This window comes from Dermacentor silvarum, chromosome 2 (genome assembly GCF_013339745.2).
Source record: "Dermacentor silvarum isolate Dsil-2018 chromosome 2, BIME_Dsil_1.4, whole genome shotgun sequence".
Lineage (NCBI taxonomy): Eukaryota > Metazoa > Arthropoda > Arachnida > Ixodida > Ixodidae > Dermacentor > Dermacentor silvarum.
Genome location: NC_051155.1, coordinates 178,543,779 through 178,570,994, shown reverse-complemented (window position 1 = coordinate 178,570,994; position 27,216 = coordinate 178,543,779). Strand labels below are relative to the sequence as shown.

Here is a 27,216-nt window from a genome sequence, read left to right as displayed (position 1 = left end):
GAAAGCCTAGTGGGACCCATAGCGATGTGGAACGAAGCTCTGAGCCCACGCGGCGACGTACAAGGCGCGCGAGCGTGCTGCCGCCGTTACCAGAATGTTGTACGGGCGCCGCTGCTGACATGTCCCTCCTCCTCACCAGCATCACTGATGCCCTTTCCCTCAACGCGGCATTGAGCGCGACGGGCAGTATGGGAACGCTTGCACAGAATGGCATTTGCTGGCCCCATTACTCCTTTTCATATTCCACACACCGCCTCATATTTACTGTAGCCCCAAAGTCGTTTACGTCGCATTACTGCTACATTCCTCTTCCTCTTTATTTTATGATGAGCGGCGTCGGAGCCAGCTGTGGAAGACGACGACGAACGCGCGAGCAGTGGCGCGAGCGCGAGGCAAGTGCGAGGCGCGTTCGCTCACTTTTTGGTACCTCAAAGCAACCTTGAAACCGAGAGATTTAAGGCGTTCGCCTTAAAATTATACAATTACCAGCCCCGCAGCTTTGCGAAGATTGTTCCAGTTATCATGTTAGATACCTGCCAAGATTGTTTCATGAAACAACCCCTGAACCGATTTGAATGAAATTTGTTGCATTTCAGATGTAGAATTACATTCTAGTGACTGCAGGAAGCATAATCTTGATTTAGGACCTGGAGCTTTTTTTTTCTTGTAGAAATTACCGAAAATCGGTAAGTAAAAAAAAAAAAACAGATCCAGAAAGTTTACAAATCAGTAACTCCGCACCAAAAATAGATATCGCAATTATCTAAACTGCATCCGTTAGAGCATCTAAAGCGGATAAATACTGATATATGAATTAACGGCTTACATGAAAATGTAACAATGTTTACAAAGTGTTTACATGTTCACAATTAGTGTATGTTTCAGAACGGTGTATAATACATCAATTTTGTTCACTTTAGATGTGCTATTAGGTGCGGTTTACATAATTGTGATATTGTTTATCATAGCTGAATTACAGAGAAGCAAACTCTATAGTTTCGTTTCCTGAAAGTTTGCAAGCTTACACATTTACATTAAAAAATCAACGGTCTCCTTCTAAATCTCTTGAAGTACCTAGATTTTGAAATTTTCTTTAAATTTGGCGCAGCGGTTGCCGAGAAAAACGGTTTCTCTGTTCCGATATAATTTAGATAGGAGCTCGCACGCTAAAGCTTCCTCCTAAGACGAAGTTCTGATATGACGAACAGATTTTCACGATTCCTTCTTGGTTCATTTTAACGGGACTCCACTGTATGTAAGTTCAACGTTGACAAAGAGCAACGCTAGATCATTTTATAGGCAAGCAAAGCATTCTATTTTTTCTTTCAAAAACGACATATTCTTTTTTTTGTGTGTGTGTGTGTGTGTGAAAAAGAAAAACAATGTTATTACTCGCAAAAAACATGATCAGTGTTTGTTTCAAACTTCGCGCCGAAACCGCAAAGTACACGTCAGTGTGACGTCACGAATTTCAGTATTTTCTCGTATTCGGGCCCTTGAGATTAAGTAAATGTTCTTGAAACTTGTCCCATCGAGCCTTCGGCTCATAGAATACAATTCAATACAACTTACTAAGTAAAAAAAAAAAAAAAAAAAAAAAAAAAAAAAAAAAAAAATCTCCCTCTTTAGGGTCCCTTTAATGTCCATTTAAAGAAGCACGTTGCACTGTAGTCTACGGCGTAAAACTTTAAGTACTGCAAGGTACTGCAATATTAGCAAGGTCAACCTGCGAACCTCGGAGCCTACGCTAAGCCTAACCACGAACGTGTCGACGTGGACGCGACAGCAGGGGCGCGTGCAGGACACAGAAGCGCGGCCGCATCGCCGCAGTCGTGCTCGCGTGCGTCGAGGGGGAAAAAAAAAGTAAAGGTGACCTTGGCGGCAGAAATAGCGACAGCTTGCAGCGAGGCAGAGCAAGCACCCTGCCGCGATCTCGCTCTCTCTTTTTCACCCAAGAACGCATAGCAGATCCATAGATATCAGTTTATTTACCAGACAGTACTGGATGGCTACCTAGGCTAAAAGCTGTGTAGACAGCTTGACAGAGGCCCAGGTAGCCGTTACAAGGCAGATACAACGAAACGGCAAAAACAAGATACTTAGCAATAATGAAGTGGACATCTAAGCATACGTGTATGTTGATAAACAAAAAAACAGCAAATAAAAATAATATAGGATCAAAATATAAAGAGTGTGTCATCAATACACAAGAAAAAACAGGTAGAAATATGAGTATTTCATTTAAAAAATTGATACAACAAGATATTTATTACAACACTTTTACAAAAAATGCTCGCAACTGAGATTTCGACATGTATTTTGTTTCTTTGTATTTGTTCAGCAGTAAAGGAAGATTGTATTGTAGCATTTGAAGTTTGTAATCTGTTCGAAAACGTGGCAGAAACCACGTGTCTGTGCTGCGTGTATTTAACACAGGTCTGTGTACAGTTAAGCTCGCCGTTGTTTCTAAGAACCGTCTAAATATTTTATTTGAATGATAAAAAGACGTGATATCGTGAGTTCCGTATTTCCCGAAGACAATGGGCAATAAGATACCAGAACAGAGCTACCGAGAAAATAGATACATATTAGAGTAGAAACAACCTGATCTGGTATAATTTTCCGTTGCGTAGGACAGCAGCAAAACAAAATTAAAAAAAAAGGGGGGGGGGAGAGGAATCCAAGGGCATTGTTGCCAGGACACACAACAGCAAACACTAAAGAAAAAAAAATTAAGCGATCCCCAGGGCTAGAGGAGCCTTTACAAGGAGAAAAAAAAATGGCCATGGGAAATGTACTCGTATTAGCTGCATTCTCTGAACACACTGATGGTGGTCACATAACGAAACGATCGATAAGAAAAATACTACGAAGCGTTTCGTGAAATCTTATCTTATGCAAACAACTGTACTCCCAAACCTTATTAATAAGCACTTCTAAAAAATTCTAAAAAACAGTCTTGTAACAGCACTGCTTTCACCCGCCGCTTGGATGATGTCTCTACATACCACATTTGAATCAGGTGATATGTGCCATATGACCTGAATACACAATGAAAGGTGTTTGTAATTAACGAAGTACTGGCATGACATTTACAACTTCTCCCGTTTTTTTGCGTTAGATGATTGTGCAACCGCTCTAAAATATACTGGCAAGTGTGAGAACGTCCTAAATAATTTACTGCGATACTTGTTTTAACGAACCACTTGTGGCTTCGGTATCTAGAGTGGATGCATCACGACACACCACACAGACTCGTTTTGCTCCTGTGAGCGCAGTGAGAACAAATGCGTGCAACACTTTTTTTTTTCTTCTTATGAGTGATGCCATCATACCTAGCCGTGTTGCTACACCAAACAGCCAATTTTGATGTGTCGTGACGTCTTGTTAATGTCAATGACGCCAGGTACATTTCAAGACCAATATAACGTCAAATTACGATATACATTTCGCAGTCTTCAAACGTGCTGTGTCCTTTTGTGTTCGACAAATGTGTGAGAGTTTCCACATTTTGCAAAACACGCATCAGTGTTCCCTTGAAGGCTCTCGCTTTTTTTACAGCCAAATTCCCCCTGCCACAGTACTAATAAATTATGCTGATTAAGGAGAAGAGAATGAATTTGAAGGCAGTGAAAGATCAAACGGCTAGCAAAGCTTTTGCTAGCCGTTATGACTCTATCCTCTGTTCGTTTTCCCTGTTTAGACGCTGTGCAATGCTCTGGAAATATTCATTCATTGAATGCCATTGGGCCCCCCCTCCTGCGTCTATGAATGACGAACAATCAATATGACTGGCTGCTGAAATTGTGTGCGAGCAAAAATTCTACACGAAAGGGAGTATTTTCTTCTAATATGTTGTACATATGCTATTAAAATATATAAAGTTAACAAGAACAAGGAAAAACTGCATGAAGCTGTACTCTATACTAGCAGAAAATAATTAGAATATGCCATCCAGCACACTTGTAAACAAAGTGTGTGCTATCAGAGGATACCAACGTAACTTTCAGTCCCAACCCCTTCTGTCAATTAAAAATCGTGCAGCTCCGTTAGAGAGCCCATTTTGTATTGCTCGATTTTGAAAGTGTGACAGACATATCGCCAGAAGAACAATTTCAACTATACCTCTTGTTAAAGTATTTCTCAAGACCCCCCCCCCCCTCCCAATCTGCCCTTATACTGACAAATCTAGCCAAAATGTAGGTACAGTCTTCAATGTTGCTTGCAGAGGCACAAAGCTGATGTTTCGTAGCATGTTGGAAAGCTTGAAGTCAAGCTATCCATATGGCATGGCATCAGGACAAGGAAATAGTTACGATTACACTGCGCCCCTAATTGTAACGGGCGGTCATATTACCCCCCTCCCCCCCCCCCACATATATATATATATATACATATACAGGAGGGCTTGTATCACTTCACGGCGATGCAGTTTTCCCTCCAAAAACTGCACTGGTTAGTTTTCCGGTCGCTGGACATGGAGTTGGGGGAGACAGGCCGAAGTGGCGAAACAGAACGTCGGAGCAGCAATGAGGAGCGGCGTCTCGAGGCACGTGTGTTGTGGGCGGTGTTGGAGAAGTCGGCCGGAGATGAGAGATCGGCGAGCGGGAGAATTATCGTAAGTGCGGTAGACGCAAGGAGGTGGCTAATAGCATTCAAAGGCAGTGTAAACGACGTTCGCCTTGCTGGCGGCGTCGGCAAAACCGGGAGATATGTCTGCGAAAGCTGCAGTAATAGCAGATAGGCCTCGACGAACGCGAGGCAGAGTAGTAAGGCGGGTGCGGAGCTCGGGCGACTAAAGGGGTCAGGTGATCGTGAACAGGCGTAGGCGGTGCGATTGGAGACGGTGCGGCTGGCATTGCAGCAACCTAGGCGTAAGAAGCCGGTTGTAGGCAAGAAGAAGCGTTGGCATGGTGGGCGTTCTGCAGGGAGGCCAATTCCTCCTTAATGCCATACAGGTCAGGTGAAGCAGGTTGGACGTGAACGCTGCTGGAAGGGGGTGAGCCATGCGCTTGCAATTCTTCACGAATTATGGCTCGAATGATAGACCGGAGCTCAATACTGTTTGCCAGGGGGTTGTCGGAAAAGTCCGGTTGCAAGCGGATTGATTGCAGGGCGTCAAGGCGCTGACAGACGGAGACGACGTCCGACACCGTCGAAGGGTTTTGAGCGGCGAGTGCGTTTAAAGCAGTAGATCCGATACCCTTAAGAAGGTCCCTTAAGAAGGTGTCACACGCGGTCAGTTTCTGGCATGGCACTGTCGACACGGCGGCAAAGCGCGAGGATGTCCTGAATGTACAAGGTATACAACTTGCCATAATGCTGGACGCGCTCAGAAAGCCTCTTTCGCAACTTCCGAACGAACCATGGGTGTGCCGAAAATCCGTCGTAGCTGCTCCTTGAAAGACGACCAATCACGGAAGTCTCTCTCGTGATTCAGGAACCATGTCTTGGCTACTTGAGAGACATAAAACAGCACGTTTTTTAACCTCGATGTCTCGTTCCAGTAGTTGTACTCGCTGACACGATCGTAGTTGCCGAGCCAGTCTTCCAACATCCTCACCAGGAAAGCCAGAGAAGGTTTCAGGATTGCGATACCGGTTGTTGGCCGAGCTGGGAGTGGAGGTGGCTGGCACTTCAACCGAGCTGGTGGACACTGCGGGCTGGTCTTGCGACATGGCGGCCTCCTGGCGTAAGCAGCGTCCCGAACATAGCTCCAGGAGAGATCTTGAAGAGGATTGAGGTCGAAAGGATCCTAAAGCACCTCCACCACTTGAAATACCACGGTAGAGACAACGCTTTATTCCAAGAAGGAAAGATGACGCCGACGCAAAAACGAACACGAGCCGATTTTTGATGATGGTTTTGTACAGATCAAGATGAAGTACGCATAAATGCTTACAATATATATATATATATATATAAAGAAAATAACTTGCTGCCAATTCTACCGCACATGTCAAGTAACAAAAGCCGAGTCGACGCATACCATGTTGAAACTAACTTATGGAATGTACAAAGGCACACACACCCAGCTGAAACTTAAGAGACTGTTCGCTATTGGATTCTGATGACACCACCTTGTCACTGTCTACCGACCATAGAAAGTCATCTTCAGTAACAACATCTTCTTTCTGGGGTGTTACGTGCCAAAACCAGTTCTGATTATGAGGCACGCCATAATGGAGGGTTCCGGATTAATTTCTAATGCATTAAAAATGCCACACGTAGAGCAAACTGGAAAATAGCGATCGCGAATAAAGGCATAAAAAAAATATCCATTTGATGGCACTCTGGCTAGCTACCTTGCATTGAGCTTTTTATTTTGAGCAGAATTAGTTACGATTGTAACGCGCATGCAAATTTGAACCCACTTTTTATTCAAAAAAGGTGTGCATTAGAATTGTGCAAACACAGTAAGTTGCAGGTTTGATTCCTGGCTGTGATGACCACACTCTGACATGAAAAAAAAAAAAAAAAAAAAAGAAAATGCCTGTCATGTGTTCAGAGTGATGAATGCTGGATGGTGCCAAGATCCAGAGCCACCTAGTGCAGTCTCTCCCAGCTCAGGCATGGCTTTTGGGCACAAAACCCATTGAATGAATCATTCAATCAATTGTACAAAAAAAATTGGTGCAGAAACCATCCACGATGATAAAGTAAGCGAACAGCAGACTGCAGAAATCAAGTCAAACATGCTAGCAATAGTTCAGAAGCAAAGTATACTGCTGACGTTAACAGTATTTGATGATGGCAGCACAAATATTCGACATGTTTTGGTAGACGACATGACAGTATGTTGACGAAGACGATGGCAATGTGACGACAACGGTGCAACGAAGCGCAGCCTGCTCATGGTGCTACGACGACAACTAGGGGTGTGCAAATAGTGATTTTTGAGGCTGAATTAAATACGAATCGAATAGTGCCAGAAGCGAATTGAATATTGAATAGTTTCCGAATAATGAACAGCCGTTATCACAATTAATATAAAGCGATATTCACATCCCAGTATTATTAAAGTTAGCAAGTTTCTGTCATTGCATAGTACGTTATGAAGCGTATATTAAAAGCACAAATTAAACCTTAGGAGCAAACAAGTAGTTTCTTTGCATGTAAAGGACTCTTCAAAGAGTGCGAATGATCGCTGTAAAGCCTGTGAAGTATGGCTACCTAAGTGACGTATCCTGCTCCACCACCCAAGTTCTCGTGTTTTATGTCTATACTGTGACCAGAAGGGTGAAAATTACCGTACTATTGCTCCAATTTTACGTTTAATTGGGCGCAGTTGCCGTTTTGAAATATTCGAAAAGATTAGAAAAATATTCTCATTTATGAATAGTGACTATTCGATTTCGTTTTTCAAATTGTCTAGGACACTATTTGATTCATTATTCAAATGTTTAAAATATTCGCACACGCTTAACGACAACGTAATGACGATAGCACGACAATGGCCTGTGCACTTTGCTTTCTTCTCCACTTGTTTATTCCACTAAGACTAGATACTCCTCAATCATTCCCTTTAAAATCATGCATATCTCACGCACTGTGGAAGTTGCTCTGTGGAAAGCCAGCAAAATGAAGCGGTGCATCTGGACAAGAGGTGCACAGCGAACTTCGGTGAAGAACGTGCCCCACATCGACAGTCTAGGTGGCGGAAAAACGCGACACAGCGCCATCAATGACCACAGCATCTAAACTATCAGACACCGCAAAGCTTTCATCTGCCAGCACGTGCATCTCAGAGGCAGTTAGTATTCGCGATGAACGTGCCACACGACTCTGTCGACTCAGTTACGCAAAGCATGTGCCCTTTGATTCAGGCATGTGCCCTTTGATTCACCACTAAAACAGGCGAAAGCCAAAGAAAGCCATTTGCTTTAATGCAAACAAACTAATATGAAGTCCTTAAGGGGCGCCAGAAGAGTGGCTGGTCATTGAGCTACATTAGTGCATTAAGGAACATGAGATAACTGAGCAGACACCCACACAGTATTCGATGTCTTCAGTGATATAGTGTTTGGTAATACTTAATTTTCAATTCTCTCCCCATCATCTACCGCACTGAATGGCCAATCCTGGCAAAAATAGCGGCGGTGCAGCTGGCCTGAGCCAATGACGGAGGGTGGAAAGAATGAAAAATGCAACTGATCATTACAAAATTTACAGCCATGATAAATGAATAACTTTCTTGGCCAACCAAAAACAGTGACTAAAATTTAAGCATTTGGTTTATTTAAACGAATTTCTGAATTATAATATTTTAAATCTTAACAGATAGACCTTATTCTAAAATCAAAATTGTTTGGTTCCCCTGATAATACAGAAGTTATGCAATAGGATTAGTAGCAGGTCAACTGGTACACATTTAAGGAAGCTTTAGCTCCAGAATTCATTATGTGCAGGTGCCTAGGTTATTTTTCAGCACAATACTTAAGCACAATCATTACTGAAGTAAATGAACTTCTGGTCTTTAGCACTGCTACTTCATATCGCAATCTTGTCTCGATGGCCAGAAGTAAATTTTGTAAAATATTTTTTATTCTACTAGTTAACAAATATATATGCAGCTTTTCATAACAGCTTCAGGACTGGTGCCATGTTAGACAAAAGACAGAAAATGAATTTTAGAGCTTGAAGATTCTGCATGCAAGCCAATCATGGAAGGCTAATGGCCGATTTGGAATAAAAACAGATTGAAACAGTTTTATGTTATATCGGCCCAGGTTACTCTTGTGGCAGGTCAATATTGCCACGGGGAGTAATTGCTACTACAGCGATATAGTGCTATTAACTTTGCTCCTGTGACGTGCATTATACAATCCATAACTTATGGCTGACTGCAGACATAAAAAGGGATTTTTAAGTGCTTTAGTTATTGGACATATAAAGAGATTGACCCTGTTCGAATAATCTAGTGATGTTTGGGTGCCAGAGAGCTTGTGACTAGTAAAGTGACCTTTGTAGGTTACATTGTCTCATATTGTATATGTACAAGTTTATTGCATGCTGCTTTACGACTCCCACAAGTGCACAGAGAAAATGTGACCGCTATTAAGAATTACTTCTAGCTAGTAATTTCTATTGACTGATGAATGCCCATTTATGAAAGATTGCTCTAGTACTGAATCTATGATAGCAGCACCTACATGCTCTAGCATAATGATATATATTGAACACTGCAGGTTCTTCAGTTTTACAGCTGCTATGCAGAAAAGTGCTCAAGATACATCAAAAAAATTTGTGCAAAAACTAAAAGCATGTTGCACAGCACTGCTGCTCTTTGGACACTGAAAAATACAGAAAATGCATAGTCTGTATGCATGCTTTGAAGATGTCTAGTGGCACTAGACAACTCAGCTAAGTTGTCTACCAGGAAATTGTTGGTTTCATGGGGGCTTAATTAGCCAACAATGACAAATAGAAACATTTGGGCAAACAGTTAAGTATAAACCGCATGCACGCGACCTTGTGCGCGACAGCGACAAGCGACGCGATGTAGATGGCCGCCGCGGTCGCTCGTCGCCTACAAGTCGTACCGGATGCAAGCGACGACTTTGAGCGATGTCTCCCAAGTGTTGCCGGTATGAGGGCAGCAAATACTCGCCGAAACTGGCATGACACGTGCTTTATTAATTTAAGTTGATGTGGTTTAGTGCAAAGAGCAGCATAAATATTTCTAAATGTCTTGCACTATGTTATTATCCTTGCACGTATCAAAATCTAGTCGTTTGCGTTTCGTGCGACGATCGGTAGTACTCGACTGATGTATATCCAGTTGCGGCTTCGCCTATTGGCTAGTCGCTCATGGCACTTACGGGCAACCGAGCGACGAATTCTAGATTTCCAGAACCGAGCGATCGAGCGACAAGAACGAGCGATCTGTTCGTGCGACGGCCCGTTTCGTCGCTCGTCGCCGTCGCGCACAAAATCGTTCTCGTGCGGTTGACCCCCTTGACTGACCCCCTTTTTTTGGGAGGGGGAATGACAGTCTGCAAGTAACATGGCTACATATGAGCACCGACTCTAAGGTCATAATCATCATCACCAGCCTATTTCTATGTCCACTACAGGATGAAAGCCTCTCCCTGCAATCTCAAACTACCCCTGTCTTGCAGTAGCTGATTCCAACTTGCACCTGCAAATTTCTTAATTTCATCACCCCTCCTCGTTTTCTGCGGTCCTCGACTGCACTTCCCTTCCCTTGGTACCCATTCTGCAGCTCTAATGGTCCACCGGTTATCTACCCTACACATTACATGGCCTGCCCAGCTCCATTTGTTTCTCTTAATGTCAGCTAGAATATCGGCTGTCCCTGTTTGCTCTCTGATCCACACCACTCTCTTCTTGTCTCAACCTTTCGCCTAATATTTTTCGTTCCATCGCTCTCTGTGCGGTCCTTAACTTGTTCTCAAGCTTCTTCGTTAACCTCCAAGTTTCTGCCCCATATTTTAGCACCGGTAGAGTGCAATGATTGTATACTTTTCTTTTCAACAGCGGTACGCTCCCAGTCAGGTAACCGCCCAAGATTGATAACAACATTGATGTGAACTTCATGACAGAGTCGAGGGCACCTGCAATCACTACACTAGATGAAGACAGAGATAGCCAACAAGCTGACTTTTCTGGCTTATTTTCTGCAATAAATAAATACTGGGTATTATATTACAAAGCCAAATCTGGCTATGCTTTCATAGCCACATTCACGTTCTGTGCAAATGCTGCCGCTGTAAATACATACCAGCAACTAAACATCACTAGCCAGTTCTGGGATCAGACGGCTGCAGAGAAAAATGCAATGATAAACCACCAAGAGCTCTAGAAGAAAGGCGAACTAAGAAAACGGCCTCACACTAAGCAGATCAGCATAAAGCCAAGAGACTCCTTTAGCATTAGCGTTCCACAAGTCCAAAACTGATCGTACTACTGAGATGCTCACATGGCGAGCCAATAAAATGGAGCATTCCAACGCTCCTGCATTCCTTGTCTCTTGCCATCTTGTAGCAACGTCAACTATGCTGACACCACTGCGTTAAGCACTTAACACCAGAAAAGCTACTCATCTTAACAAATTAATTGTGTGCAGAAAGAAGGGATGACTACACGTGCAAGGTTCACATGAAAGTGGGCCAGTGAAAGAAAGGAAACACCACTCCACTCCTGAACAGGCCGAGCGTTCCGGAACGCTTGAGCAGGGTCCCGCGGCGTCTCTTCCCGTTTCGAAGCCACGTTATAACAGCGCTCTGTGGCACCATTGCATTACATGTTTAACAAAGACCGACTATAGAGGTAAACAAATTAGCTTAAGGCGGAGGGAGCAAAAAACGCTGCGCCTGAACACAAACATCGCTTATTGTAAGTGTATATCAACAATAACAAAGGCTTGCTAGGTTGAGATTCGTTTGTTGTGCGAAGTGGTACAGAACATCACAGTGCCGGGCGTCGAAAGAAACAACTTTGTAAACAGGTTCAGATAAAAATCAAGTACTCAAGTTAACAACAACCTGTCAACGAGTTCAAACGCCGTGGTTAAGTAAAAATCGGTAGCGCGAGCATCAAAAGCCGCCACAGTGGGCCGCGGCGAGGAAACGATGCCGGGCCGAATAACGGCCTGCGAGTTGGACGGAACGGGACAATATAGCGAACCACTGTGCATCCCCAGAAGTTTGAAAGGACGCAACGTTTCAGCTATTTCATTTTTTTAGCCACGTTCCTCTGCCCCTAATACTCGGACGCAGAGCAGACGGCTTGGCTACGAGTTAACGGTTCTTCCCCGCCGGAAATTTTCCGCTTTGACGGCTGCGTCAACGGCACGGGAACGCCGCAAAGGGACGGCGGCGAGGAAGTCGCAAGCATTTGAACAAGAATGCCTCAGTGGCACTGACGGTTGAGAGAAATAATTTGTCTACTTCATGTCACGACACGCGGCGGGTACGTAGGTAATTCTGTGTAACAATCCGTAAGTGGCCCGAGGAAAACGACCGAACCTGGCCGTGATCGGGGGAGCTTCTCGAGCAGTTTCATAAGCAACTAACATGTCTGGACATACTTTTCTAGACAGCTTACAGGGTTCTCATGGTGCCTATATAACGGTGTTTCCATATAAAAAAGTACTGCAGCAAGCGCAAACGCGGAAAGGCCTGTACTCCTTGGGAAAGGTCAACAGCGTCCGTGGCTCTTCACCACGGTGGGGACCTTCGCGACACTCGCGCAAGAAACTCAAACGCTCGGGAGCTTTGCGTTGTGCAGCGAAAACGAAACTTGCAGCTAAATTGTACGAACAAATCAACTGCTACATGAAACCGCGATACTTCATATTCGCACCCACCAAACAAACATTCAGGCGTCTCGCAAGTTGCTTTTTTATTCCTGCTTTGGCGGAATGGCGTCAAAAGCTCGGGCGCAAAGGCGCGCAGCGTAGCTGTAAATTACTGCCGCTGGACACTATTGTCGCCTCAACATTATTATAATTAACCGCTACCGTCATAAATATATCGACAGATTACACTCATCGCAAAAACATTTGTTAAGTTTCAGCCGTAACCACAGCTAAGCCTATCAGATCCCCAATTCGTTGAAAGCACAGGTGGACTGCTAATTTTCATCAAGTACCAACGACTGGCGCTCGTGGGAACCTACTCAGGGCTAACATAAACCGTGCAACAACTGTTGCAGTCACAATAAAAGTGGGAAAAGAAGGACTCACCCGATATTCTTCCAATTCCGACATTTTCCCATCGAATTTAGAGACCAAAACAAGTCGAGAAAAAAAGCGAAGTAACAGCGCTACCGGCAGCGCCCCCTGCAATCCTACGTCACAGAAAGGCGAGTTCCGAAAGCGAGCGTCCCTGCGAGTGCAAGCAGCACATATTGGCTAGCTGTGGCAGGACAGTGCGTGAAATCTGAATATTGTAATTACATCTTACGTTCTTCATGTAACATATGAGTATTACAGCGCCGATAAAGGCAGTTGAAATGCGTAGCTCATTCACAGACAAATTAACGCAGGAAAAGAAGTGTATGGCAATTTGCTCAATCCTACGCTTTCAGACAGTGCTTACTTCGTTGACTCATTAAAAACATAAATAAAGAAAGAAAAGACTACCAACATATTGCATAGAGTTTAGTTCAATGAGCTGAGTGTCATGTTGATGTAAGCATAGCCCAGTGCTGCCATCCATGAGATGATTGGCAACTTCAAAGAGGCTGCAGTGAAACACATCCACGACTGTTTTGTTTAGGCACCTCCAGATGGCGCTACACAACCACAGGTTCCTGCATTAAAGAGCAGCATACTATCATCATCATGGCAGAGCTTGACTCGTTCCTGCTCGTTCCTCTTTGCTACAGTGAACTAGAATATTCTAGAACTGTCTAGCTTGGCGGTCAGGCGTCGCCAGGGCGTCAGCATGTACAAATCATGCCGACATTCAATCGTAGAGAGATTTCACGATTGCATCCCATAATCGGCATCCCATAATCGCCTATCGATTTGCAAGAATTTGTAAAAAAAAAAAAAAAAAAAAAAAGTCATGGTTTTGTCACAAAAAGATTGTATCACACTAACAGTTGAAAAGGTTAACCCAGATCCCAGAGCCAAAAACTTCCAGGTTTGTAAGGATTGTCATATTTTCATATAAAACCATTCAAAGTTCCACTAGAAACCAGCAAATAAAAGTAGATGTCACCAACTAGTCATAGTAATTTATTGTCATCACAAGAAAGTCTCGGGCATTGCAACTGTCTCGCTTTCCAGTCGAGTCTTGAACTGCCCTGTGGCCACAGAGACGCAAAATAACAGAATGGAAAAGAGGAACAGGATAGATTCAATAAAAGATGGTAGTTAAGAAAATTAGCAGACATGAACAACCAAAGCTAGATGCAACACAATAACAATATTCAAATTGCCATTTTTACCCAATACATTAAATAGCAAAACATGCAGTGTTGGGGAGCTCTCTGCTCCTGCAGCAACTGCAAGCTATACATATTTTACTCTCCCTTGCTAATTATCTTTATTGTTACCACCCGAAAAACAGCATGCTTCAGGGAGTTTCCATTACCTCAGTAAATTTCAATAGGGGTGCAGAAATGGTGCAGAAATGGTGCAAAGAAAATTGTCCTCATTTGTGTAGCAACGATTCGTTAATAGCCTCTATTTGCACCTGTGTGGCCCACAGCACCACCTCCAGCTGTATTTCTTACCTCATTGGCCATAAGCAAAATCTTGCTCAAGCAAAAGATGCATACTTCCACAGCAGATGCATACTTCTACAGCATATAAAAATCGCAATAACACAAGTGGGGCTTTAATGAAAAACAGTTTTATTCATACATATGAAAACCTTAATGCAGCTATATGTTCACGGCAGCAATACTGTGCACTTAAGTATATTCGACATGTTTTAATAAAGTCATTATAAAAATAAGAATATCAGTGCCACACCATTGCATATTGCCCATTAGCCCCCCTAAGAATAACGAGTATTAAGCTAAAATAATTATGATGGGTTGTGTTCAGAGCTTTGATGCAGAAAGGAAGAGTGGGTGAAGCTTGTCAGCGAGCTCCTTCTTTCCTTCAACCTTCACGTATTTTGAAAATGCCTGGAATAAAAAGAGACAGAAATACTGACATTAGTTCAACATGAAAAAAAAAAGTATGTCACAAACACAATTGCAAGGATTACATTTTTACTCATCATAAAATGTTGCATATCGCTACACGGTAGGCGTCCTGGTATTAAAAAGGAATATGGGTGCAACACATAAATAAAGCACTGTTACAAATGTTACCCACAATATAAAATGTGCATTACGACTAGAGGCTTGCATATATAACTTGTTGAATAAATCAAGTAGGCTGCATTGTGCAGTATTTTAACTGGACCTACTATATGCACTAAGACTGTTTCTAATCCGGAGCTTCTTATTTCTGGGGTTTTACGTGCCAAAACCAGTTCTGATTATGAGGCACGCCGTAGTGGAGGGCTGCGGATTAATTTTGACCACATGGGGTTCTTGCAAGCACACAGGCGTTTTTGCATTTCGCCTCCATCGAAATGCGGCCGCCGTAGCCGGGATTCGATCCAGCGACCTCGTGCTCAGCCGCGCAACGTCTTAGCTAACTGAGCCACCGCAGCGGGTGTAATCCGGAGCTGTTCCTCACAACCTGAAACAGGTGCACTTCTTTGACCCATGACAGCGATGACAAATGGCTGAATAAAAAAAAGGCACAGTTGGCCGAATGAATCACTCATGCTTCTAGAAAGGGCAGCTCATGCAACAAAGAAAGAGAGAAAAGGGGCTAATGCGATAAAACTGTCTGAAGCAAAAAAAAAGGAAAACAAAAACAAAAGAAACATCACCAGCTGAGTTTATCAAGTAGAAAAAAATTGTTCTCTGTGTGTACAAGCAGAACAACCAGGAGGCGAAGGCATGCAATGTCAAGCATGGCAAATGTCTCCAAGGGGAGCACATGCTGTTATTCAAGAATTACAATTACATTAGCAGCTGCCAATGGCAGCTTTTCTACTTTATTACATACATGCACACAGTGAGAAGAAAGTAGAGAGAGGAGAGGATGTGGTTGCAGCTGCCAGAGGACCCTCCACCGTGTCCTTGTGAAACCAATTTCGGGTTACATTACAAACACAGGTCGGCAGAATAAACAGACACTCACTCATACTCACTCACCAATATTTTTGCATGCTATGTACTCTCACTCATGTGAGCTCACACTCGTCGACGCTCAATCACGTTCCTACTCACGCCCACTCATACTCATCAACACTCACTCATACTTATCGGAGCCCACTCATGCTCACACACTCATCCTCACTAATGTTGACTCACACTCACTGACAGTCATTCCTGTTCATACTCACATTCACTCACACCCTTCATCACTCACCATTGTTCTATCTCATGCTTGTGAAATGAGTGTGGAGTGAGTATGAGTAAGTACACTTGTGAGCGAGCATGTCGACATATGGCAACACCATGACCCAGACAACCATTCTTTTTTACTTGTGCGTTTCTTCAGACTCACCACTTGGGGCGTCACCCTTCCTGCCACAAGGTTTGCGAAGATATCATCATCCATGATTACAGCACAATCTGCAGGCTTGTCCTTGGGGCTTCCACGATACACAGCGCCAATGCCATTCTTCAAGTCCAGTGCTAGAGCAGTGAAGAAAAAAAAACATTTCACGTTTGGGCTACCATGGGGCGGCCACAAGAGACGTAGCTGCTGACTTAGAAGCGGACCCTGCTCTTCGCATTTTCTGCAAACCAGTAATTGCTGGTTCAACGTCAATGTTATTTCCAGCCCTAGCAAAAATTCTAATAGAAGTTTGTATTAGTCTAATACAGTTTTGTATTAGTTGTATAAGTTTTGTATTAGACCAATAGAAATTTCTATTAGTCGTACTGACTTACCTATTAGACTTATTAGTCTTAAACAGTGTAGCATGTCTACTAGTTTCTCTATTAGACTAATAGGTCCTATGGGCCTTATTAAGATTGTTGCTGGTCTAATACAACGTATTGCTGGATTCCGCAGCTCTTGTTTGCTGGTGAAAGTTGATGAAAAATTAGACTAGCGGACCGCTTGCTTGCATGGAGAGGTGTTTCTAATTAATCACTGAATCATTAATTCTGCTATACAATTGTGCAGCAGACTGCATTCGCACGTTTGCATTAGTTTCAGCGCACTAAGCTAGTGAAACTGGCCATCTCGCAGTTTCACATACACAAAAGCGACGAGCGCCTACATGGTCTACACTGAGCCTCGTCGTGATGAGTCGTTGAGGAAACAGCTAGTGTTTACAAAAGCACAGCGAATACTTCCCCACGAAAAAAAAAACAGAAAAAAAAAACAAAAAGACAGAACAACCAGTCGTAATCTGCAAGGCAGAATCGCGGTGCCTGGTCAGCTTACGAACGGCGGTGCAATAGCAGCAACCATATTCGTTTGCGGCTGAAGTTTCGTCAGTGTCATATTTTCTGTTGAAGTACGCATAAAGTAAATGTTAAACTCGTAACCTAAATTGCTAACTTGATACCACATATAAAAGGCCGTAATATTTATTGACATCAAAGAGCAGTATCGTAGAGAAGGGAACACGGCGGGCGTTAAGGACATAAAGCCGTAGTTGCGCCCAGCACGTGTGCAATGGCGGCTGCCATGTCAAGGCAAGGCGCCACGCGAGGCGTGCGTGCATGTTAGTGAATGAAAAATGTGTTTTTAAGGAACGCGTGGTGTTAGCGCTTGCGCAATTCCATTCGTGCAGTAGTATATTTGGATAGTTTTATCTATGGCTGCTGTTGTGACTTCAAAACAATGCAAGGAAACAGTTTTACCCCTGTCTTTCGCGGCTTTGTGGATCTATCAGCGTGCATCAATGCGCAGCATTTTGCCCGGCGCCGATTTACCATTTTGAGGTAATTATACTTCCTATTTATGCTTCTATAGTACAGTATGAAGTGTTTTCTTTTTTTTTTGTCCTGACGGTGGACGTAAGTACAGCGGCATCTCGATGATACGATCACGGATAATACGAATTTCCGGATGATACGAATTTTTCTGAGGTCCCGGCCGAGCCCCATTACTTTGCAACGTGCTAGAGAACGGTTGTTACGAATCGATTTTCGACCCGCGTCGGTTGATACGAATAAATGCCGCCCCACCGACGGCCGCGAAAAAAAAACAGCGCGCAGTCACGTGCGTTTTCTCTTTCTCTTGGTGCGGAGGCGCAGACGCGGCGCCGGACAACACGGAAGCCGCAACTGGGCGCGAGGAGTTTGAAGTGGTGGCGCTTTTCTTGCTTTTGTGCTTTTCTTTTTGTCTCTTCGCTCGCTGCAGCGGCCGCGCTTCCCCATGTGCGGCCGCTGCAGCAAGCGAAGGTTCGTGCGGTCTATCGCTTCAATGGAAACTGAGCGGCGTAAGCACAGCGCATACAAAGGTCAGAGCCGTGTGGAGATCGCTTTCAAGATACGGTGCGCGCGACAACACTGACAGCCGGCACAGGCGCAAAGTACAAGAACGCATTAGTTGGCAGAGTAGGAGCCGCCCCCTCCCCCGAAAGAGGAATCTGTAAAAAGAAATGCTGTGCTAATAAATGCTTCTAGCAATTTTAGCAATTTTACCTGTTTTTCGTTCTGTATCTGGTGCATTGCAACATTTTCTTTCACATCAATAGACCTATTAGACTTACACTAGGTCTATTACACTAATATACTAAGAGGCCTATTAGACCAATGCACTAATAGGACTAATAGACCTACTAGACCAATAGGCCTATTAGACTAATACACCAGTAGCTATTCGACTAATACACTAATAGACCTAATAGACTGTATTAGTGTCAATAACCTAATAGGCTATTAGTTTTTGTGAGAATTTTTTCTAGGGAGGTCAACGGAAAAGGGTAAGGTGTGCCAGACACAGAAACATTAAGACTGTCATATGGATAAACAAAACATTTTCAAGGACTGAAATGGTTATAAATTCTGGCACCAACCAAAGTAATGCTATTAATGTCATTGAGTACGTACTGATTGTGACCTTGCATCTGAATGTTTGACCGGTGCAATTTTTCATTCTCTCTAACCTGTATGTAATTGAGTAAATCATATGACTACATTAACCCTGAGAGCACACAGAGCTTTAACTGCATAAAACGCTGACTCAGCAACATTTAAAATAATGTTTAATTGTACAACTGAACTTGAAAGCTCAACGAATGAAAGCAAAGACTAGGCCAACAGTAAACTGGCCCAAAGTATAGAATGTCTACAGTGATCCATGCCTTCAGCTGTGCAGGAAATGATGAGCAGTCATTTCATCTTCTTGGTACTTACTCCACTTGCTCGCTTCTTTGCCGTCCTTGAGAATCCGCCACTCATAAATGGCTTGCACCTTAGGTGCCAGATCTGGCAGGTGAGCCAACTTCTTAGTGAGCACGAAGAAGGCACAGTCACTCCAGAGCTCCTTGCTCAGGGGCTGCCGAAAAAAAAGTTGCAGAAACAGAAATGTGAAGCTAACACTTTGTAATCAATCAACTCATTGATACGAACCCCACTGACACACTATAGGCTATGACGGACACCATAGAGGGGAATTCAAGATTAATTGCTACCAGTTGTGGCTTATCACAAAAATAAAAGCAGCTAATTGTTTCAAATGTTTTAGCATTTATTTGCATCATAACAAAAGTCTTGCCTGCTGCACTAAGTCATAATACACCATGCAAGCTATGTGTCCATAAATGATTGCAGCTCTTAAGAAAATAGAAGTCTGCATCAAAAGCCAAATTCACAAGCTGGGCTGTTCATGATACAAATGATTAGCTCATTGATGCATTAGTGCCGAATCACATCTTTCATGAAATATGTCTCCAGTTAGTCATGAAATGGGACTAACCAAAGCTTTCGAAAAGACCTCTAAAAGTTAGACACAAAAAAATTATGCATAGATAAGCTCAATATATGATGGTTTCTGGTTATATTTGAATACATATATGCATTTCTTTCAGGTTAAAATTTAGAGCCCAAGACTTGTTAGCACAACATCTTCCCCAGCTGCTGTGACCTCCAGGCAATCAAGTGCGATGAAGGTTGTGCATTAGGCAAAGTAAGCAAGTTCATCAGACACTTTCAGAATGAGTCACTGGAACCAGTTTTCCAGCTTACGTAGTTCACGTAAGACTTGGAACAGTATGACCAAACCTGTATATTGTGGCCCTATTCTATTTTAAAGCCCTTTCTAACAAATCAGTCAAGGAATACAGCAAGCACTTCGCATTTCTACCCTTTTGAAATGCAGGCAACCACAGCTAGCAATCGAAGAGCAAGAGCCTCACAATCTGCAGCGGAACACTGCAGACACTAAGCAACTGCAGCACATCATAGTGGATCTGCAGATAACTCAGCTAGTTATTAGCTTTCATAGGAAAGTGTGCCCTTTTGTACTGCAACATGATTTACCGTGCCATCCGAGAGTAGGGGGCTCATCAACTTCAATTCAACCACTCTTCCACTTTTCAGAATTTCTTGCCACAACAGGTTGAAGCGCTGCGTCAACATGATGTTGCCCCGAATCTTCAGACGACCAGTCATAAATGCCTGCGTCAAATAAATAACACATTTCACTCAGAATATGTCTCTGGCATGACACCAGTCAGAACACTGAAAATAATAATGAATGTTATTTCTAGTGCATAGCTGGGCAATTGACATACCTTTTCCTAATTCTAAAATGTACTTTGCAACACTGCACTTTTGCCAAATTAACAGCTGCACTGGTTGTACTTTAAGTAAACACAAAGCATGACCTGCGCATGCTAGCAATTGGTTTTACACATGGTTTCAATATGAAAAACGACACCTACATAATCCATCCTATAAAACACAAACTTAGCACAAATGTGTTTAGAAAATTGGCTACACAACGATTAGGCTGTCAAAGTATCTTGAAAATTATAGAAAGGGTCTACGTGTACATTATAAGACAATGTGGCAAGGCATTACACAGCCTAATTTCCAATATGCTTGCAAATTTTCAGGGAAAACTTAAATTTCTGGCAAGGCTGTTTTATAATAGCTAATACTGCTCTGGCAACAAATACAATGTGAAAATCCCCATAGCCCCTATGTAATGCTATATGAGAGAGCAACCAGCATTCTAAGAAAGTTCCACACACTCATTGCAACAATGGCCCACTCGCCAGAAAAGTGAACCATGGTCAATTCTTCAACAAATCAGTCCTCTTAAATGCAGATGGGTTCCACAGGTACAATGCAGGGATAGGTAGTCTATTTGGCATGAACACCAGCACTGGAAATGCACGTCATGTGCTCAAATTTTGCAGGCCTAGTTGCAACACCAAACGCAGCATTCCACTACAGCAAAAACCTTCATGGTCGTGGTAAAGTTTTCTACTTGCACAATTTTCATGCTTTCTTCTTCTTGCTTTCTTAGTGAAGAACTGTTGCTGCCCTCCTTTGAATGATGTTTTTCATTTGCATAGGCAACAATAACACTGATTTAGTGCTTGTGGAACTCCTTGTTAATGACAAAAAAGCCCCACACTGTGTATGCAACAGGTTTCATCCTCTTATTGGAATGCTCACTCCTCAAGTTCTGATTGCCTCGCCCTAAGCTGAAAAAAGCAGGCCAGAACCATTATTTGATATGCTTTGTTTCTCATGCTGCCAAATGACACCCCGAATTCTTTTTAACTTTTTATTGGCTATGTGTGCCCAAAAAAGTGAACAATTAGAGTTACTGTATAGGCTCCCTTTACGGAGCCAGAGTTGTGCCACTGTTTTCCGTGTGCCACTCACCCCGCCACTCACCCCGCCTCCAGCGATTCTAGCAGCGCTAGTCCACCGAGTGCCATCACATTTTCAAAACGGGCTCCACCCCGTGGCAGAGAAGACAACACTTTGCGGCAGTGCCAACACTCCGTAGGAACCGGCCGACTGAGCGCAGTTGGCAGCTGCACTGTTATTATCTCTTGTTGCTTGTTCCTCGATGCTGCTGGCCGAAAGATATGTGTTCGCAGGTGTTTTTCTCGGTTAAATACAGGATGTTAAAAAAAGATGCTTTTTCTTGTTTTTTTTTTTTTTTTTCCCTAAGTGCGGCACTACAGAAGTTGCACTAGTCCGTGACATGTAAGATGTGTCAAGGATGTACTGGAATCATTATATTCAAGGATTTTGTAAAGGGTTTCCTTGCATTACACATGGAAATCACACTATATTGTGTCTGCTTTAGATAAACTGCTTTAGGTGGAATGTATCAGAAAGTCGCTCAATACGGTACCCCGTTCATTGCTCACTGAAAAAAATGCTCAAATATAAAATGCACCCACAGGTTGTTTCATGGGTTAAAGATTATCTCCTGCTGTGCTGACAGTTTGTTGTAAACGGGTTCAGTCACGCCAGCAAGAAGTTTCGTCAGGTGTACTCCAGGGGCGCGATCTTGTACGCGTTCCAAAATGGAATGGAGGTGTTCCGTTCCATCGAGCCGCACACGATTGGTCAATTTGAACGTCGCGGTTGAAATTGACCAATCGTGTGCGGCTCGATGGAACGGAACGCCTCCGTTCCATTTTGGAACGCGTACAAGATCGCGCCCCAGAGCTCCATCCTGGGGCCTCACTTCTTGTGATACATTAACAATATTAACGAAGGTTTGACGTCACGGATGAGGGCTCTTTGCGGATGACTGATATAGGGTGATTACTAGTATGGAGGATGCCAACTTAATTCAGAATGATCTGGGTCAAATTAATGGTGCACTAAATGTCCGCATGCAGATAAATCTAACCAAACCAGTCAATGTGACATTTACTTGAAAACGGAAGCCCTAAAATTTCCCTACATTTTGAATAATGATGTAATAAACAAAGTATAAATATTAAGGCATTTGGTACACTCATTAACTATTATGGCAGCGACAGATTAATTACTTAACTGCCAAGGCAGGAAAGATGTTAGGTTTTCTAATCTTTAGAACAGTCAATCAATCCACACAAGTACTACTGCATAAGATTTATGTGCGGTCCGTCCTTGAGTATGCCAGTGTAGTGTGGGACCCTCCGACAGCCCACAATATCGATAAACTTGAGAGTGTACAGAATTTAGGTGCACTGTATGTGTCAAATAGATACGAAGTGAATTTCAGAGCTCAGGAAAGCTTGAAATGGGAGACATTAGAAGGGCGATGAAGAAGGCTATGCCTAAAGCTCTTGCCTTCCATATACCACGGTACGATTGGTACACAAAGGGACAAGTACCTCTATGCTAAAGCTTCATTACCGATCACAACATGTAGAACATGAGTTGAAAGTACACGAAATTTCCTGCAAGACAGAGTTGCTGAAAAGGTCTTTTCCAAAAGTTATTCAAGAATGGAATAGCTTGCCCGTTGGTGTTGTCAGTGTTGTGTCAAACGACGTATTTCTTGCCCTACTGAAGAGAGTTAAAATTTTTTTTTTTTCTTTTTGTTATGTTGCCTGTGTAGAACTTGTATGTTTTGAAACTGCTACGCAATGACTCTGGATATATTTCTGCCTTACATGTTATGTATTCATGTGAAGAAATTTTCCGTGTACGTTTCATGCTGTTTGTGAGCCACTTTTATATAAAACACTTTTACCTTCTGTGGATTCAACTTTCCAAGCATGAGCTGAATCACATCCTCATCATCTATGGTGATGGCGACATCAGCCTTGATGCCTTTTGGAGGCCCCTTGTACAAGTCTCCCTTGCCATTCTTTAAATCCACAGCTGTGAATGCAGGCACCAGTGATGTTAGCATTATGAACACAATTTCACGCACACATGATGAAACCATTGTAGCGATAAAAAAAACACAAAGAACACAATACCAGATACCATAAGCGCTGTCTGTCTTTGTTAAATTTTTCATGCTACAATGTCTTCGTAGAGTATCAAACAATGCGCCCATGAACAAGTTATTTTAAGTTCACCCCCACAGTTGATGTCCACCACCTTGAGTAAATTGCCTCAGACATTATGCATGTGCTATCTATGACAGGAAATTTAAAAATTATTCAGATAAAAAAAAAAAAACTAGTATAATAATAAACATTTTGTATATCGTAACTGACTTCAACCAGTGCTTTAATAAAGGCATCAACAGCTACACCTGCCTAGTTCACACAGCAGTAATTCAAGTTAACACTACATAATCAGCAAGTTAGGTCCATAACTTATACATTAGGTAGCATTTTTTCATTTCCACAAAAATCCCGATGGCTGCCACTATCGCCAGGTGCAGCTATAGTACTAACAAAGCTATTTTACTTTCAGAACTGTTTGAGCTTCAGGGCTGTAGCAGAGTACTGTATGTCAAGTGCTTCTCAGAACAAACAAAAATATACATAGTTTTCCCATGTGTTAGCTTCCCCTTCTTCCAATAAATACGATACAATAAACAGCCTAGTTTTCATTGAGATACAATTTCCGCAAAACTCCCACAGTCATCAAATAATCGATCCCATGAAGAAATTCACCTTGCAAGTTATATTCGATCTTAGGGCACTGTACATCCTTCTGTTTCGTGAAACTTAGTGCCAGCAAATTATTCTGAGAGTTCAGAGTGAGCCAGGAATGCAATATATTGAGTAAGCAAATAAAAAGTTGCCTTCAATATTTAAATGTGGCAAGAGAACCACATTCCATACAGGAAGGCAACAGCTCATGCTTTATGCCTTCACTGATATCCTTACCTCAAAATGTAAAAGCATGATCTTTGTTCGTTACAGCATGCATAGTCATTAGAACACTGCAGTTGGAAAATAGTGCACAGGTCAACACCCACTCCACTCTGTGGCCTTCTTGCCATCCTTGAGAATGATCCAGTGGAAGATTGTCTTGACAATGCTTGCTATCTGCGGTTCCTGCTTCTGGTACTCAATGAAGATGCCAAAGATGAAGTCTGACTTGATTGTATTTGGGGGCTGTCAAGGAAATTGGAAAAAAATATATATATAAGAAACACATATACAACAATGCTTGTTGCGCATGTGCGACTTCAAACTTAAGCCCCAGAACAACACTCGCTCGAGTCAACTTCAAAATCTCGTAACTCTTGTTCTAAGGCAGGCAGAACTATAATGTTGGACTTGCCGCATTCCTTACATCATACAGAATCCATTGATACCCTGTTTAGCGAAATTTGAGGAACTGATATATTGCAAATAAATATTTGCAGAATATTAATTAAAGGAAGCTTGCATAAAATTAGAACCAATAAAGATAAAGTGGACCTCATTTTTCAAAATAAGCACATAACATTACATACACGTACAAGCTTTCAGCACCATACCCAATGACGATTTTTGATCCGAGACCCATGTACCCCCTTACTACTTCCCGCTCACCTCATTTGGAGGTGGTGGCCTCTCGCCATCAACACCAGCCGCTGCAGCTGCAGCTGCCTCATTGTCCTTGGCCGACTGGACGATTGCAGCAAGCTCGTCCTCTGGGTTCTCCTCCTTGTCCTGCTCCCAGAGCTCCTGAAGCTTTTGGCTGGCCAGCACATTGCCAGTGATCTTCATCTTGCCCGTCATGAATGCCTGTTAGCCAGGAAAGCACAGTACCACTCTTTTCAGCTTTTATCTGGCGAGACTAGCAAGCAGAAAACATGTGCTGAGACTGCTTTAGAGGTCACTGCAATGTTGTGTAATTTATAACCTACTGTATCTGCGAGAACATCCCGGCCACAGCGGCTGCATTTCGATGGGGGCGAAATGCGAAAACACCCGTGTACTTAGATTTACGTGCACGTTAAAGAACCCCAGGTGGTCCAAATTTCCGGAGTCCCCCACTACGGCGTGCCTCATAATCAGATCATGGTTTTGGCACGTAAAACCCCATAATTTAATTTATAGACATTTTTGTTTCTCCACAATAACCAGCCTGAAGAAGCACCTAGCACTATTTTCCAAATAATGTGCACGGTATCAATAAATCGAGGTTGTTTTTCTTTTTATTTTCAGTTTCAAGCTTTGAACTGGTGCTTTGCTGAACCACTAAGCAACTTGGCATTATGGGAAAGCCCTGTCTTCTTGATGGCTACCAAAAAATACAGCTGTGTGTTCATATAAGTTTGGCCGGGCGCACATGTCCAGCGACAATCTAATTTTGCTCAAAAAATGATATATATTTTTTGCCTAAGTGCCAAGGACAATGAAATCAATCTTCGTTTTGTGAGAAAAAAGTCTGCCTTCATCAAAAAAATTTAGCAGCGCCCGGTCACAAGCGCTTTTTACCAATCTTGCTGAATCTGAATCTTGGTTAGCTACCAAAGAAAAACTGTTGTGGCTACGGCTCCAAAAATATTTAGACATAGACTGCGGTAAATAACATTGATTTTAACTATTTACTACAAAGTATCCCTGCCATGATGTGGAGAAAATAAAATGTGAAAATGGAACATTGCCCAATATTGGCCAAAGTCCAGATCTTGTTTTTCCATGTCTGCAAAGAGCAATGTTTTCAAATTTTTTCAGTTTGTTGCCATGACCATGTAGTGTTGGCTCACTGCAATTTCCGATATGCGCTCCCCCATTGATCAAGTTACTACCCTGCGATCGCCTATAAAACATTTTCTTGCATTCTCTGCACTCTTGTTCCCAACAACCTACATACAGGACATGTGCTTACAGGCCCAATAAAAAGAGCAAGTGCTCCAAACGATGTGACAATGCCCAGCGTTTTATCGCTGTGCCCATGGACAGATTTTGCGATTCCTGTCCAAGAACACACCGAATGTCTTCAGCCCCAAATTTTCTGTTTTGTCAATCCTCCCTTTCCAAACCATCCTGGATAATTTTGGTGTTGTAAAAGAAAGGAACCTGCAATCACGAGCATGCGTAGACCCCGTATGTTGCAGCAGCGGTACCGTTTATTTGGTCACAGTTTTCAATTGTAATTCCAACACAACAAAAATGTTGCAAAATCTTGAAGAGAATCTGGCTTAGGATAGTGTGATGGGCAATCCATTACCAACAGGTGGTCCCATACAATAACAGACCACTGTAACTGATCACATATTATGCTCTGTTAGAGAATTTTATTTTTAAGTAACGATTACTATTGCATTAAACACCATGACTTCATGTTGTAAATTTAGAACTTTTTATTTCATTGTTATTTACCCCTTCAAGTGCCAAAATAGTGCATCAAAATCACCGATGAAAACAATGATATTTAAAAGGTGTTGCACGTGTATTCAAACACTTCTGAGTGGACCTGTGCTGCCAGTTTGAAGAATATGTGTAGGTTGTTTCAGCGAAACAAGTTGGATGGTAGACGGCTAGGTGTTTGCTCTCAGTGTCAGTATGACGTTACATAGTTGGTTCACTTCTTTTTGTTGCTTCTCACGATGCTTTACATCAGGCATATTTTTCAAGTATAGCTGGATTTGTACTTTCTGAGTATGCTAGACAGGAAATAGCTAATGTTATAATATCTGACGTTTCTGAAGAGTTCTCGCACGAAGTCCACATCTGGTAAATTTGACAAAACACACTGAGGAATTGAAAATTTATAATACGTTCTGACACTTTTGATGGTTCTGAAGACGTCTGCCACTTGCTTTAACACGTCTCCGAAACTAGAGATTATGCAAACTATAGCACTAAACGCATGGGAAGACAGTGCACATGAAGCCACAGC

The 27,216-nt window shown here is 42.6% G+C and overlaps 2 protein-coding genes across 2 annotated transcripts in view; both read right to left on the bottom strand.

The window, feature by feature from the left end:
- LOC119442205 (E3 SUMO-protein ligase PIAS2) overlaps positions 1–12,816 on the bottom strand; it is an 81,111-nt gene extending 68,295 nt beyond the window's left edge. The window contains exon 1 of the mRNA XM_037706984.2: positions 12,710–12,816. Coding sequence (XP_037562912.1) covers positions 12,710–12,733 — 24 coding nt within the window. The 5' untranslated portion in view covers positions 12,734–12,816. The remainder of the gene's footprint in view (positions 1–12,709) is intronic.
- A 1,493-nt stretch (positions 12,817–14,309) lies between these two features.
- Positions 14,310–27,216, bottom strand: part of LOC119440587 (uncharacterized) — a 31,755-nt gene continuing 18,848 nt past the window's right edge. Inside the window, exons 14-20 of the mRNA XM_037705485.1 lie at positions 24,918–25,112; positions 24,356–24,494; positions 23,168–23,298; positions 19,990–20,127; positions 18,865–19,006; positions 16,052–16,182; positions 14,310–14,607 (exon numbers count right to left, since the gene is read on the bottom strand). Coding sequence (XP_037561413.1) covers positions 14,521–14,607; positions 16,052–16,182; positions 18,865–19,006; positions 19,990–20,127; positions 23,168–23,298; positions 24,356–24,494; positions 24,918–25,112 — 963 coding nt within the window. The 3' untranslated portion in view covers positions 14,310–14,520. The remainder of the gene's footprint in view (positions 14,608–16,051; positions 16,183–18,864; positions 19,007–19,989; positions 20,128–23,167; positions 23,299–24,355; positions 24,495–24,917; positions 25,113–27,216) is intronic.